At 42.7% G+C, this 15,883-nt stretch overlaps 1 protein-coding gene across 1 annotated transcript in view; it reads left to right on the forward strand.

The window, feature by feature from the left end:
* The window catches only part of SPTLC3 (serine palmitoyltransferase, long chain base subunit 3), a 132,594-nt gene that overhangs the window by 65,337 nt on the left and 51,374 nt on the right, over positions 1-15,883 (forward strand). Inside the window, exons 5-7 of the mRNA XM_005860567.2 lie at positions 1,056-1,180; positions 3,126-3,219; positions 12,832-12,937. Of these exons, the coding sequence (XP_005860629.1) occupies positions 1,056-1,180; positions 3,126-3,219; positions 12,832-12,937 (325 nt within the window). The remainder of the gene's footprint in view (positions 1-1,055; positions 1,181-3,125; positions 3,220-12,831; positions 12,938-15,883) is intronic.

Consider the following 15,883-nt stretch of genomic DNA (forward strand, 5'->3'; position numbering starts at 1 on the left):
CTAACCATTTGTAGCTAGAAGCTACCATATGAGACGGTGCAGATCTAGAAGCCAGAGTGGTGACAAAAAGGAAAACATGGGAGTATTGGGTTTGCTCTCAGTAAGGCATGAGGGGATTATGCATAGAAAGGGGTCAGAGAGTTTGCATATAAAAGATACTAAAGTGGTAAAAATGTGAACTTTGGAGTTAGACTAGATTACCTCTGTTGCTTTTTTTCTGTGACCTCTTTACACTTTAGCTTTCTTATCTGTAAAGTAAAATGCCTGGATTACTGGGCTATTAAGATGAAATGAGATAACCTAAATGGTGGGCTTTGAAATCTAGCACGTCCCAAAGGTTCAATAAATTATAACTAGATTTATTAGTATTTATGAAAGTCATGGAATCTGTTTACATGTGAGTGTGGGGAACCTCTGAGGGGTTAACATGCAATCAGTTATTTGTGAGATGTAGGGTGTGGAGAGAAAGAAATGGTGGAATTTTTTGTAGTTTTTATTGCATCATAAGGTATTTATATAGAAAGTACATCAATCACAAGTATTCAGCTCAATGGATTTTCACAAAGCAAACATACACATGTAACTAGCACCCAGATCTAGAAATAAAACATTTAAAGAATCTCTAAGCTCTTCTCATGCTCCCAGTAAAAGCAACCACCAACCTGACTTCCAACACTGTAGGTTAGTTTTATCTGTTTGTAAATTTTATATATATGGACTCATACAACCTGTATGAGTATATAACTATCTGAGTTATTTCACTCAACCACTAATTTGTGAGATTTTTTTAAGTTGTTGTGTGGGATAGTAATTTGTTCTTTCTCATTGCTGTGTTGAATTCCACTATATAGATACTCCCACAATGCATCTATCCATTCTGTAGTAGATGGACATTTGGGTTGTTTCTGTATGAGGACTATATAGTAAATATACTGCTATGTATCACCAAAACATATAGATAAATTTTGGTGATGGGTATGTACTAGAATTTGAGTTTTAATTCTTGGACTTTTTGTGAAAGAGAAAACTCACTCATCCTATTATTTCGTGTGCAGGAACCTTGAATAAGCATAAAGAGTTGGAAGACCTTGTGGCTCAGTTCCTGAATGTAGAAGCAGCCATGGTCTTTGGGATGGGATTTGCAACTAACTCAATGAATATTCCTGCACTAGTTGGAAAGGTGAGAATTTGTTAACATAATTGTCTTCTGCTGTATTTTTCCTAAGAATTATAACTGAGAAGGCCCTTTGTTAGAGGTATAGCTCAGAAGTTCCTTTTCTGAGGAAAAGCCTAATGGATATCCAGCTTTTTAAATAAATGTACCAGCTTAGTCCATCAAATCTCTTCATTATTATATTCTGGTTATAGAATTGCAGCCCCAGCTGTGAGTCAAATTTCATCTTTCATGCAAAATCAATTGATTTCTTAGCAAAATCAATTAAATGTGTTGGCTCCCAACTCATCATCTATAATGTAGCGAACACTTATTAGCCAACATTTTGCTTCTACCATTCATTCATTTATTCATTCACTCAATAAATACATGACTGAGAATCTACTATATCCTGTTGTGAGGTAAGATACAGGACATACAAAGATGAACAAGACTTGTGCCTTGTAAATTTATGTATTTTACATTCTAATGGAGAAAAAAACACACCAAATAAAGTAGGATGACTAACACAGAGAAGGCATGTATATTCATGGGGAAGGACAAAAAGTTGCCCTCAAACTCTTCTTGAGAAAGCTCATTTAAAGTGGGTGACATGAGAATTTTTTACTTATCTGTTAAGATAGATAAGTTATTTCCTTAAGACAAGGAAGAGTAAACAGCATGGGTAAAGGTCTAGGCTGGGAAGAACTAGAGTATAGGGTAGTGGATGAAGAAGGGACCAGAGATAATGGCAGATGCCAAATTGCAAAGTCTTGCAGTGTAAATCATGTGCAAATTTTGAAATTCTTCCTGAGAAAAATGGGGAGTGGGTTGGTTCATTTTAAGTAAAATCAAGTGCCATAATCAGATTTATGTTTTTTAAGAAATCTGACTCATGACAACTAAAAGTAATGTATAGTCTTTGATTGGATTATGTTTTTAAAAAATAGAAGGAAAAACAATATCTGTAAAAGGCATAAGACAGTATTAGGACAGTTGGGGAAACATTATTCTGAGCTGTATATTACATGATAATATATAAATGTTTAATTTCTTGGGTGTGATGATTACATAGTGATTTTGTAGGAGAACGTTCTTGTTCTTAATAAAAACATGCTGAAGAACTTCAGGGTGAGGTATCATGAGGTTTACAAGTAACTCTCAAATGTTCACCAAAAAATAATAAGTGCACACTCATGTCTGGAGTATAGAGTATAGGAATGTTTCTGGCTCTTGACTCAAAAACTCAAAACATGTTATGTATGAAGTTTCCAAAATATAAGGAAGAACTCACAGATCCTGGGTGGCCATGGAAGACAAATGGCCACCATAGTTTGTCTGCATTTTGGGTATGGTTGAGCAGTTTCAAAATTTAAAGTGTTTTCATTCAAAAGGCAAAATAATTTTGTAAGTTGTAATGTATAAGCAGTAAATTAGATTGGGATTTTCCACGTGCCTCAGACTGAATTGCCAGTCATACTTGCCAAATGCAGTGTTTTTAACTGTCAAGCAGTGGTGCTCTTCTTGCATGAATGTCAGTACAGTGAAGAATGAGAAAGAAAAGACCCTGCCTTTCAGTAGGAACACACAAAAACTGTCCCAAATAATCCAGCATGGGATTGAAGGACCCCAGAAAGTCCCCAACCCACCCAAAAGTACATCAGTTTTCCTGTCAAACATCAATTCTTTATACAATAGCTGTTGCTGAACCATGATCTTAAATGACCTTTTCTGCTGAAAATTAAATGTACGTGACTAAAGATGTAATCCCTTAAAACAACCCCCAACTCCATCAGCTAATTGCTGAATAGTATTTTATTCATATAGACACCAGATTAACCATTTGGGTTTTTAAAACTCAAGTGGGTGCAAGGTTCTGTTTCAAGTCTCGAAGTATCTTACTGTTCCCCCGTGTTGTTTTTCCTTAACTTTATTTATTGACCTGTGTCATATGTGCTTTTTTTCTAAACAGGGGTGCCTCATTTTAAGTGATGAGTTAAACCACGCATCTCTTGTGCTTGGGGCCCGACTCTCAGGTGCAACCATAAGGATCTTCAAACACAACAGTGAGTAGCAGTATATTTATCCAACATGCATCACTTGTTTCTAGAAGAACGTAAAAATGATTGATGGGGCTTTGTCCTTGCTCTTCAAACCGGGAGCTTAGCCTAACGAAACACAATTGTGTTTATATTCACTACTGGCTTGTTAACCTCTGCTGACCCAGAACAAATGGTTGCAGTGCACTAAACACTCGAATTGCTAAGTGCAACCCAAACACATTAGTGTCACTGTTATTAGTGGCCTTGCAATATGGCCTCTGAAGACGTGACAGATCTGTTAGAACTGCCATTTAATTATCAGGAGTGTTATAACTCTTCCTTTTCTATTACTCCGCCTTGGGAAATTTGAAGACTTGTTTAAGTTGTATGTTATAATCAGGTAAAAAAGTCATCTTCCTTAGCAATATGCTTCTTTTCACTATCCTCGCTCACTGCAGACTCAGATACCCTCCCCCCGCCACACACACACACACACACACACACACACACACACACGCAGTTTATTCAACTTGATTGAAATGCCCTTTTAGGCTCTGTGTTGTGTGGTTGGATGAGGAGGAGGCAGAGGCTATTCATTCTTACAGACTGATGGGGCAGCCAGGGAAATATTAGGAAATACTTAAAAGGAGGTAGTGGGGGACACCTGTGTTCTATTGTCCAGCTGTGCCCCTTACTTGTTTCATCACCTTATGTAAATCCTTTAATCATTCATGTACTCTGTTTTCTCATCTGGAAAATAAGGGTGTTGAACTATCTGGTGAGCAAGGTTCAGTTTCTGATTCTAATTCATTATTATGATCAGATTTTTCCTTTCTTTCATTGTGTGCACATGTACACACACACACACACACACACACACACACACACTTGTTTCCTCTCTCTTCCTTTTCACCACCTTCCTCTCCTGCTTTCCCCTCCTCCCTACTGTTTCCTTTTCTTCTTCCTTGACACTATCCTCCATGCTCCAAGGAACTATCAAAGACTAAAGTGAGGAGAAAAAAAGTGATAGAGAACTGAGGGAGAATTGTTCCAGTTGTTATGGTCACCTCACAGAAATATCAAACCAAAGAACAATTGCCACATGGGAAGAAAAGCAAAAGAATGGGAGAGTTCTAAAGTGAATCTCCTTTATAACTTTCAGTTTTTCTAATGAAAAATCTCCTGCTTTCACTGAGTAGGACGAGGTCCGGCTATGCTTTCCTGAACCACCTTCGGCAGCTGTGTGATTAGGAATACTCTGGGGTCGAGTTCAGAACCAGACTTGAGGTCCCTCCATCCTAGCTCAATTATGACAGCCAAATCCATGTTCATTCAAAATATCTTGTCTCCATTTCTTTATTTTGCATCAAACAATCAGTCTTGGCTAGTCTCTGATAAGCCAAGTTAATTCCTGCAGTTCTGTTTCATTTACCTTTGATTGTCACATACAGACTCAAATTATTTTGACAGTGTGGAAAATTCATGTTTTGAGTAAACATCTTTTAGGAGTTCAAGAAATAAATTTACCAAGAGACCACAGAGTCCTAGCCAGTTTGGCTCAGTGGATAGAGTGTTGAAGGTTTGCAGGTCAAGAGTACTTACCTCAGTTGCAAACTCGATTCCTGGCCCTGTTAGGGCACATGCCGGAGGCAACCAATTGATGTGTCTTTCACATCAATGTCTCTCTCTCTCTTTGCGTCTCTTCCCCTCCCTTCTGCTCTCCCTAAAAATCAATGGAAAAATATCCTCGGGTGAGGATTAACAAAAGAGAGAGAGACAGAGAGACAGAGAGACCACAGAAAATGTCTTTGGTATTAGCACAATTATACCCTTTTGATTCTTTGGCATGACAGGTGATGGGTGATCAGAGGTTTTATCTACTTGGGGAAAGATAAACAGCTGGCAGTTATTTGACTATAGTTCCATCCATATATGGTTAAATGTAATAATCTTGTACTAGTATAATCCCCTTCTGCATTGTCTCAGGATCGGTTTGTGTGCTTAAAAGAATACAGTAGAAGAAATGATATATCACTCTTAAGATTATGTTGTAAAGGCATTATAGGCTTCTGCATCTCCTTTCTTGGGTCACTTATGAGGACATTCAGGCAGCCAAGATCCATGGAAGGAGGACATCTTGACTGATCTCCTGCCAACATCTTCACTGCAGCCTCACATATTTTATGGACCAGAATACCCAGCTAAGGTTCCCAAATTCCTAATCTGCAAAATCTTACCAGATAATAAGTGTTTGTGGTTTTAAGCCTCTAAATTCTGGGATAATTTGTTACATAACAATAGATAACGTATATATCTTCTCTGGCCACCATTGCTGGGGCAGAAGCTAAACATCCAAGCATGACTTTCTACTTCCTCCTTCTTTGAAGCTAGAATGAATAGCTCATTCTAAAATGAATGGCTCAGCAGAGCCTGAGTTCTTCAACCCAACTTTATTCACATTGTCACTGGCAAAGAAGCCAAAATAGGACAAGTTGGAAGACAAGCAATTCTTGGTCTACATGGGGACAAGAAACTCTAGAGCCTGCAGCACATAGGTCAGGGAGGAAAATAAGATTTATCTACTGCTTCTTGAGACACAGTTTCCCATAGCCAAATGTCAGGTTTTGACCCGCTATGTTAGCAAACCCTCCTTTTTTTTTGGGGGGGGGTGGCAGAGGTGGCTTGAAATGCTTCTTTTCCTATTGGTCAATCCTAAAATATGGGGTAATCATCACCCACATTCCAGTTCCACAAAGAGCCATCAAAAATGTTGCCTTTATTCTTGGATATATGGAGTGGATGCCAACAATGTGAACATGTCAGTGAAGATTATTTCCATATTTTTGTTCAAACACAAATATGAAATATAAATGATTTAGCCGAAACCATATAATGGGAACATTTTTAATCAGAGCCCTACGAAACTTTATTTTAAATATTCAAATAAAATGATGCAGTTGAGCCACAGATGAGTCCATTCATCCCAGCTACTCAGAAATTGCTCTCGTGTTGGTTCATTTCTCCCAGGAGCTGACCCTGAGACAAGGGTTTGGGTGCCAGTCACTTATTCAGAAAGTGATCCCGGGAAGCACCAGCAGGTGAGCAGAGAATGGAAATAGAGAAGGAAAGGCAGCCAATCCCGGGCATTTTGTCAAGCAAGTTACCCCAATAGACAAGTGGAGCTCAGTCCTACTAGGAAACTATGGGAGGCTGTGTAGACATACTTCAATGTTATTCCATCTCAGGCGGGAAGGGAGCTGGGGCATTTATCCACCAATTCACACTTGTGGTTGGTTGAGAGCTGCCCCTACTCAGCCTGAGTTTGTTCCCATAGCCTGAAAAAAAAAAATTCTTGGCCTATCTTTGCAATAAGGAGCTGGGCTGAGGGATATAGGCAGGGCACGTACAGCATATGCAAATGCTCTTACTCACTAGCTACTCTAGCTACTGCCAGGCCATATGTGGGACCCAGAGGGCTGTGAGTCTTTGTGTAAAAATCAGTCTATGATTTATCCTGTTAGTAGCCTGAATTTCAACCCAGATTGCTGACATTGGCTTCTGAATTCCTCTGGCTCAGTGCTAAGAATATCTCCCTGAGTTTTCTATTGTGGGCAGCTTCAGTGAAATAGCCAATCCTTAGTTAGTGTTTGTGACTCATTGGGTGGCACAAAACAGGCTCTCCAGCCATTGAACATTCTAAGCTACGGCATCAGCTCCAACCAGGCACCAAGTTTGATCTCCACTAGGATTTTAGTGTATTTGAGAAAATGGGGCACTTGTTTGCCTTTGGTAAACACACCCCCTGGGCTGAGTGTATTAACACCCTGAGCATGCCAGGACCTCAAACCGTTGTGTAAGGTTTAACTCTCTAGAAAGATTTACATCTTCTGTTAGAGATTTGGATATACCAAGACCGAGTGATTTTTCCCCTGAATCGGCTCACTTTACTGGTAATTACATATAATCTGGATTCCAGAGCAAGGTTTCTCAGACTTTCCTGTACAGAGGAGTCACTCAGGGTCTTGTTAAAATGCAGACTCTGTAGATCTTGGGTGGGGCCTGAGTTTCTGAATTTCTGACAAGTTTCCAGGTGACGCCAATGCTGTTGGTGCAGGACCACACAGGAAACTGTGAGGCTGTAGGCCATCTCTGTCCTCAAGTGAGCCACAAAGGGCTTTTTTAGCTAGCCTTAGAGAGGAGAAGCAGTATTTTCAGTTAGGGGAGTTGCCATGAGGTCAATGGGCTGGGCAGGCCAAGAATTTGCAATGGTTTGCAGGGGGAAAGTGGAGAAGAAGAAGCAAGACTCTACTTAGAGGCATCTGATGGCCAAGAGGAGGAAGAACAAAGAGTGCAGTGTTACTGGGAAAACTCTGAGTCCTACCTCCTCTACACAAGGAAGGCTCATGAGGGCTATTTAAATAGAAAGTCTGACATATAGAAATCACTTTGACTACTTTATAAGCCATGACCTTGAGTCAGGGAAGTTGGGTCCAAAGGATACAGCCAAGCATTCATTCCAGTTGTCCTTGCTGGCACCTTGACCTGAGACTCAGGATCCCAGCACTAACCTCTGAGCTTTCATGTTATTTCCTGAGTTACATCTCACCTTCCTGTATTGACTCCATTCACTTAGAGATCACATCTCAGTACTTTGTCTAATTCTACAGGCCCCTTCCTGAGAATCAAAGCCTTACTTATATGCGGCATTGGGCCTGAGTGCATGGGACACACTGTGCACATGCTTTCTGCTCTGCCTATTCTTCACCCCATTTCCCCATCAGAGTTGCAAATATGAACCCCCCTCCCCAAGGTACACAGACCCTGCCCTAGTACCTGCCTCACTCTCCAACCCAGTCCAGGTCCTTGCTCCCAGCTGCCTTTTGCACTCTTCAAAAGGAATGGGAGAAAAGATGGAGACCAAGGAATTTTTAAAAACAACAGGTAGCATTTCGTCACCATCCAACCATAATTTTACTGAAGCAATAGCTGTTGAGTGCTTATCATTTGCAGACATGACTGTATTTTTGGCGCTCGGCCCATGGAATAGAGAACCAGAGGGTTTGTCTAAGTGCAGCTAGGGGTAGGGTTTGTGGAGCTTTAAATGATGAAAGATGGGCCACCAACCGCACGGGGCAGCGTATGAAAAGTGGAGACTGACATTCATCCCAACCAGGACCTGGAGTCCTGGATCCAGGGAGGAAAAGGGGGCATTGAGGGATGGGCAGTGAAGGAAGTGCTTATGTTTCAACAAAAGCTCAGTTGCATAAGAGAAGAGGAAGGAGGAAGCCTTGGCAGAAGAAACAGTGCCGTCCCTGTACAGCAAAGAAAGAACAAAGCCAAATATCCAGTTCTTATCTTCTGGAAGACACTCTTCCAGCTACACCCAGCCTTTCTGCTTAGAAGACTGTGGCTGGCTTCCTTGTTTCCTTGCGCCTTCTTTTCACAGGATCTTATCTGCAGCTTTCCCGGATCCCAGAGGCTTGGAATTTGGGACAGGTCCAAGAACAAGCTCTCAGTGTAATTGCCACCCAAGCCTGGTTCTAGGTTTTGGCACAGAGTTGGAGTACTCAGGGTATTTAGCAATTTAGTAGTCCAGTAGCCATGCCCGGCTATGCACCGGATACCAGACTGTGGTCTCATGCTCTCATTTTTGATAGCTATATGTTCATCACCCACCCGGCCGGCTTGCTCCTCTCAGCCCTTCACAAACCAAGGGAAACAGTCTTTGTGAGCCAGACTTAGTGGCCAGTAATGTCTAAGGCATTGTTGATACTCAAGTTTGTGGTGATTACAAACCCACAGTGTGCGATTATAACTTTATAACCATGCTGCACAATAGCACCGTGCATGTGCACCTTGATGACATCAGATTTGTTCTTTTAATTTCCATATCTCAGAGTTTTCTTTATACCCCGACAAGAAAGTGGTGGTTTCTTTGAGTTTGGGATTTGTTTTTGTTTTGGGGAGTTGTAGTTGTTGGTTTTCTAAATCTTCTGGCATTAGTTTGCTCACCTGGAAAAACAGGTACCTAAACATTCTTCCCTGCTTCTCAGAGCTCCCATGAGGATTAACAAAATGCAAGCATAAGTGCTCCAATAAACATCAGTGTTTAAAAGTCCCTTACAGATGTTAGTATGTGGTTTGCTAAAACAGTAAAACCTCATAAGGCCTGCAGAACATAAGCTTCAATCTCCAGAACCCTCTGAGTCTCTGAGTCACAGGCTGGAGCATGATAGAGCAAGACCTTAAGAATTAGAGAAGCCACCCAGATGCTAACTTGGGTCCAGCAGCCCATGCTAAGTGAAGTCATCCCTTTCCCTGTCTTGTTTCTGTGATTCCAAGAGGCCAGTATGTTTGTCCCCTGCAGGGGGAAAATGGCTGATTGCTTTTCCCTCTGCCCAAGGATTCCAGGGTGTGGACACCAGGGGTTCTGTGAAGTTCCACCAACAGCCTCTCCCCATGGCACTCTCCATTCACACCGAGCACAGGAGGCCCCTGCCAAGGGCCGGGACTCATCTGCCTTCCATCTGCAAAACGCATAAGTCACATCCCAGCCACACAAAGGCTTGTTTTCAGGTCCCTCTTGTTCTTAAAAAATAGGAGAGAAAGTTCTCTTCTCTTTAGTGGGATCCGTTTTCAATTTAATCCTGAACTAAGTTATGTCTTTTTGATTGCATAAAAAATACAAAAATCTATTTATATCCAGATTTTGAAAATCTTAGATTATCCATTTTTATTTTTTTAAATATGTTTTTTATTGATTTCAGAGAAGAAGGGAGAGGGAGAGAGAGAAACATCAATGATGAGAGAGAATCATTGATTGGCTGCCTCCTGCATGCCCCCTACTGGGGATCGAGCCACAACTCGGGCATGTGCCCTGATCAGGAATCGAACCTTGACCTGCTGGTTCATGGGTGGATGCTCAACCATTGAGCCACATCACGTGGTCTGAATATTCATTTTTAAATAACTGCTAAATTTGTTCTCTTGGATATGTTTTTATTACTTTGGCATTGGAACCACACTCATCATGCATTTCTGTACAAAACTTATAAATTTCAAGTCCCAGAAGAAAAAACACTAAGCAGGAGTACTCGTATTCATCGCCTCTTTATTCCATCCAGAGACTAACAGGCTTGTGGTAGATTAAAGAAAAGGGGACTGGTTCCCCCAATCACCTGGGTTCCTTCAACATCCATTGTAACAGCAAAGCAAAAGTGAAAACGATGTCAGTACAGGTGAAGGTTTATTATCCCTGAAATTCTCAAAATGAGAAAGCTGCTTTTGGTTTCTTTGGCTGCCATCTAGTGGTGAATGACATAGTGCCAATAAAACACTACATCTGTGAAGACGGACTCTTCAAAGCAAAGGCAAAAACACAGTTAATTAAATAAGTATTATTGCAGACATGAGGCTTTTCTAATAAGTCATAGTTAGTTCTAAAATGTCATTCACTTTCCTGTTTTCTGGTCTGTGTTCTATTCCATGAAGAGACAGAGTATTCCATTATCATTCATGGATTTAGCATTAATACTGTGCACCAGGACCAGCGCTATAAGAATGAATAAAATAATCTCCCTGCCTTCCATGGAGGAGAGACATGAAATCAAATAATGGGAAACATGATGAGTGCTGTTGTAAAAGAATAAATGAGTCGTCAGGGACACCAAGAAGAAAGAAAATCTGTATTATGGGCCAGAAGAAATTGAGTTGAGGCTGAGTGGTGTGAGTGGGAGTTCTCCAGACAGACAAGAGGGAAGAGCATAAAGAGGAGTTAGAGGCTGTGTGTTGGGGAACGCTGAGAGACCGTGTCAGGGAGCTAGGCAGGAGCTAGGTCAGGAAGGGCCTTTGAAGCTGCATTAGGTAACTCCAGGAGTTCCCCCTAGCCATGGTTTCACTTCCACAGCTTCAGTTACCCTCAGTCCACCATGATCTGAAATATGAAATGGAAAACTCCAAAAATGAACAATTCATAAGTTGTAAGTCGTATGCCATTCTGAATGTGGTTAGCTCAAATGTACTCGATCAATTAAAAAGTACCTTACAGAACTCGAACCCCCCCCTCCACAATTTTATTTCAGAGAAATACCTTGTGGCCTCATTGGGGGTGGCTCGGTTGCCTTGTGGAAAAGTAAATGCACCAGCTGATGCATTCACCCAGCTGTGGGGGAAACCCGAAAGCAGAGATCCAACCACAGACTGGGGACTAAGAGACAAAGTTGAGGGCTCTCTGTTGAGATCAAGAATCTCAGCTAACCAGAGCCTGGACCAGTGATAAGCCTGTGATACCTGCCTCTTGAGAGTTTGTGTGCAGTGGCAAAAACCAATGTTGACTGTGCTGTTTTAAATTTATCTTTGCCAGGTTTCTCTTTGTGAGCACTTTCAATGGAATCTCTAATGCCTAGTGACCATTATATAACACTCAGATCAGCAGTTCCGTAGCATCCCTATCTTTTCCAATTAAAATTGGATTCTAGGTCTAAAATACTTCAGTCTCAGATCCTCAAAAAGGGAAAGCTTAGTGAGGGCAAAGAAATATAATGAGTGTAAAAATACATGCACATAAACCTCGCCTTTTTTTCTCTCTAGGCTTTGCAGGTTAAACACACACAGATACACACACACACACACACACACACACACACACACACACACACACAGCTGGGTTGGTAGGCAAATCTTTCCCAAGGGTCTGTTAACCAAAGCCCAGTCATCTCCATCTGATTGCAGACAAATGAAAAGTCACTGCTAATTATATTTGACATCCAAAGTTAACAAGAAAAATCTAGCAGACATTCCTCCTTCCTCCTTCTACGTCACTGTGGAGAGTGAGAAGAAGGATTAGTGGCTCTCACAGAAAACGTAGTGGTTACAAAAGTGGGTCAGGTACAGACTTCCTTGGGTTCAAATCCTGGCTCTGCTCTTTATGATCATAGACCTCAGGCAATTTAGCAGACCTCTCCATGCCTCAGTTTTCTTCACTACAAAATGCAGATACCTCCTCCTTAGGCTCATTGAGAGGAGTAAATGTTATTACCAGGAATGTGCTTCGAAGGAATGCAGGTAAGGCTCAATAATTGTAAGCTATTATTAATGTGTCCAGAAATCTCCAAATATTTTGCAAAGAAAGGCTAGTTGTCCCACTGCCTTCAAGTGTTGACAACTCTGAAGTTGGAGGCTCCCAAAGCATAGGAAGTGAGCCAGCTGCCAGCACTGCCACCACCCCATGCAAACCCAGCCAAACTCTAACATGCTTGTGTCTTCAACACTAGGGTTAGTTCATTATACCTCTCAAAGCCCCTTTCAACCTGGCAAGAAAGCTTACACGTAAGAGATGCATTTAATGTAGAATTTCCTTCTCTGTTAGGGCAAGAAAGGAGAGTCTTTTAAGAGCCTTTGACGCCATGTGCCTCCAGCAGAGGTTTATTCTGCCTGCTATGCAAACCCAACTAGTCACCTTGTCAGACTCCAATTGTACTCTACCCCCTGCCCCCAGGTGTTCTCTGATTCCAACTTTGTTCTCTGAAAATTCAGGTCTCAGCCTGAGCCTGAAAAATCTGCCACCTCCCCAAAAATGATAATGAGGGAGGAAAATAATTCCTCTCATGACTCAATTTTTTTTTGTATTATTTAAAGACATGCAAAGCCTAGAGAAGCTCCTGAGAGACGCTGTAATCTATGGCCAGCCTCGAACCCGCAGAGCTTGGAAAAAGATTCTCATCATGGTGGAGGGAGTCTACAGGTATGTAAATAACCGGAGACATTTCAACACTAAGAAGCCCGCAGCAAGCTGACAAATGGGGAAAGGCTGACTTCCGCTAGCAAGAGGGAAAATGGGTGAGATATAGATATGATGGAGGGGTCCGAGTTAAGCTGTGAATGTGAGCTGCCAAGCCTTAGGTCACCTGTCTCTTTAATGGCTATACATATGGCAGAGCACCTTGGCCACTGGCAAGCTTGCGAAGGCTTCTTCAGAAATACCCTCACAGGGCATTGCTGACTTGCATTGATTCTTCTACCTGTGGCTGCCCACAGTTTCAAAGGCCTTTGGGGGCTGGGTGATTCAACATCAGAATGCTCTTTGCCTTTACAACTCTAGTAGATGTTGCCCATGGGCACCTGGGTGGCCTTAACCTGGACAGTGCAGCCAACCTCCAGTTGTTTGCTGATCTTGGCCAGTAGTTGGTATCAGAATACAAAAGGCCTGCTCATTTCCCTCAACCTGAGCTGCAGTTCTCCATAGAGAGTTCAGGGGTGGGGAGCAAGAATGGTCTTGGCTTTTGCCTGAGTTTTCTGCCCCCTTTTGAGCCAAGCAGACAAAACACCCCATTAAAGCCTTTCGGAGCTGCACTTCTATACTGCAGCTTGTGACTGAGTTTGCCTCATTCCCTGACTGGATTGATTATCGTTACTGAAATGGAAATTTCCTCCAAGCTCTCCTCCTGTTAGATACCCTAGTCCAAGAATCAAGGAAACATTGTCTCAGAGTTGCTCACTCCTAAATCAGTCCTCAAAAATCTTATATTAGAGGAATGGAGGAAGATGTTTCCTATGAGATAATTATAGAAAAGTGAAAAATATGAAAAGGAAGAGAATGAGGGTTTCACTTCCCAACAGGGAGGAATGTGGCTGCAGAGGAGACTTGGGAACAGAAGCAGTGGGGTTTTTTCACCCAGCTAATCTAATTGGTCCTGGAGTGCATGCTGTTCCTCTTACATAAATAAATGACAAGCAGCAGACGAAATGTGTCTCCATCCATTTTTGGGGGAAAAAAGAAGTGCTTTCTCCCAAATTTAAAATTATCATCATCCTAGTATCATTTTTCCCCTCTACTATTTTCTGCCCTGATGGCTGGTGTTCTGGGTGTCCCCAGTGCTACTGTGGGGTTGCAAAGTTGGCATTTCAAGTTTCTAGTAGGCCACTCTCTGCATCACCTACCGGGACTCCTCAGGCGTGTCCTGTTTATGAAACCTCTGGGATCACCCTAGCCCAGCGTTCTCAACCAGGATGATTTCTTACCCACAACTCACCCCCACCCTAGGCACATTTGCCAATTTTCAGCCGTCACAAATGCAGATCACACTGGCATCTAGTGGGCAAAAGGCCGGGGATGCTGCCGAACAGCTTACAATGCACAGAACAGTCTCCTACAACAAAGGGTTATCCAGCTTAAATGTCAACAGGGCTGAGGTTGGGACACCCTGCTGTAGAATAATTGAACTACTCACTGGCTCTGAACTTGCACTTTTAGGAAATAACCTCACATTGCCTTGGGTTGTCATGACCTCAAGCATAGACCTTTCTTCCTTTTGTGCCAGCTGCCAGCCTGCAGGGGAGCCCTTATCTAAACACCTGTCACAGGGCCTGGAATAGCGGGAGGACCTATCAGCTGAGGAAGAGCAGACTGGGCATCTCCGTTAACCAGAGCAAACAAAATCCAACTGAAAATAAATAGACCGTGACTCCACTAAAGGGAAGTTGCATTTTAAGCACTTTGATCGTGGCTGAAATTAAGTGGGCCACCAGCGTTTTTACTCTCAGATACTCCCATCAGTGACAAAAGAAATCACTCCAGCAGCAGGCCCTCTTCATGGCTGCACTGGCTCTGGGTCCTACTGTGACCTCAGGAGGACAGGAGAGCTGGGCGTGGATTCCTGGCTCTAAGCCAGCCCAGCACTAAGCCACAACTTCAGCTTCTCTAGTAATGATGACCGTTCTGTGATCCATTGCTGCATAACAGACGGCACCAAAATGTAATGGCTTGCACAGCAATGAGCTGTTGTTTCCCATGCTCCCTTCTGCTCTGCCTGGTGTTGGTTAGGTGTCATTCATTGTGCTGGGTGGTCAGCTGGGGCTGGGATATCCAAACGACCTCACTCCCACATTTGGGCTCTTGGTATTGGCTGTTGACTGAGATGCCTGGTTCTCTGCCCTTCCCTGGGGTGCTTTTTCTATCTGTAGGCTTGTCTCACTCAGCTGGAGCTTCCTCACAGCATGGCGGCTGGATTCCAGGAGAAGGAAAGCAGAAGCTGCCCGTCTTTTGAGGGCAAAGCTTGGAGTTGGCACAGTATCATTTCTGCCATACTCAATTGGTCCAAGCACATTGCAAGGCCAGCCCAGATTCAAAAGGAGGGAAAATAGAATGGCTTCTTGCTGGCAAGGCTGGCTCATGTGTCCAGGGATGGGAAGATGTGTAGGCAGCCATCGTTGGTGGGAATCTACCCCAAGGGCTCCATGAACCTGGCATGTGTCCACAGTGCAGAGTCCACCTCCCATGGACTTGCCATCACAGAGAGGTTCCTTTAATGTCACCAGCACAGAAATATCATCTACACTAATAAAAGAGAAACATGGTCATTAGCGTACGACCGCTACCCTTCCCATTGGCTAATCAGCATATCCTTATGCAAATTAACTGTCAGCCAAGATGGCGGCCGGCAGCCATGCACTGAAGCAAACAGGGAGGCTTCGTTTCTCCCCACTGCCAGCCTCTCAGCTGCAACTCTAAGCAACTATATACTATGTTGCAAATAAGAAGCTAAACAAAACCCCAGAAACCGGCTTTCAGTCAGCCAGGTTCAGCCAGCCGGACCGCAACATTGTATCAAATACAGAAGGAAAAACAAAGGCCAGAAACCGGCTTTCAGCAGCCGAGGCCTCAGAGCTAAAGCTGGCCCAGAATAAAAAA

This window comes from Myotis brandtii, unplaced genomic scaffold (assembly GCF_000412655.1).
Source record: "Myotis brandtii unplaced genomic scaffold, ASM41265v1 scaffold137, whole genome shotgun sequence".
NCBI classification, from domain to species: domain Eukaryota; kingdom Metazoa; phylum Chordata; class Mammalia; order Chiroptera; family Vespertilionidae; genus Myotis; species Myotis brandtii.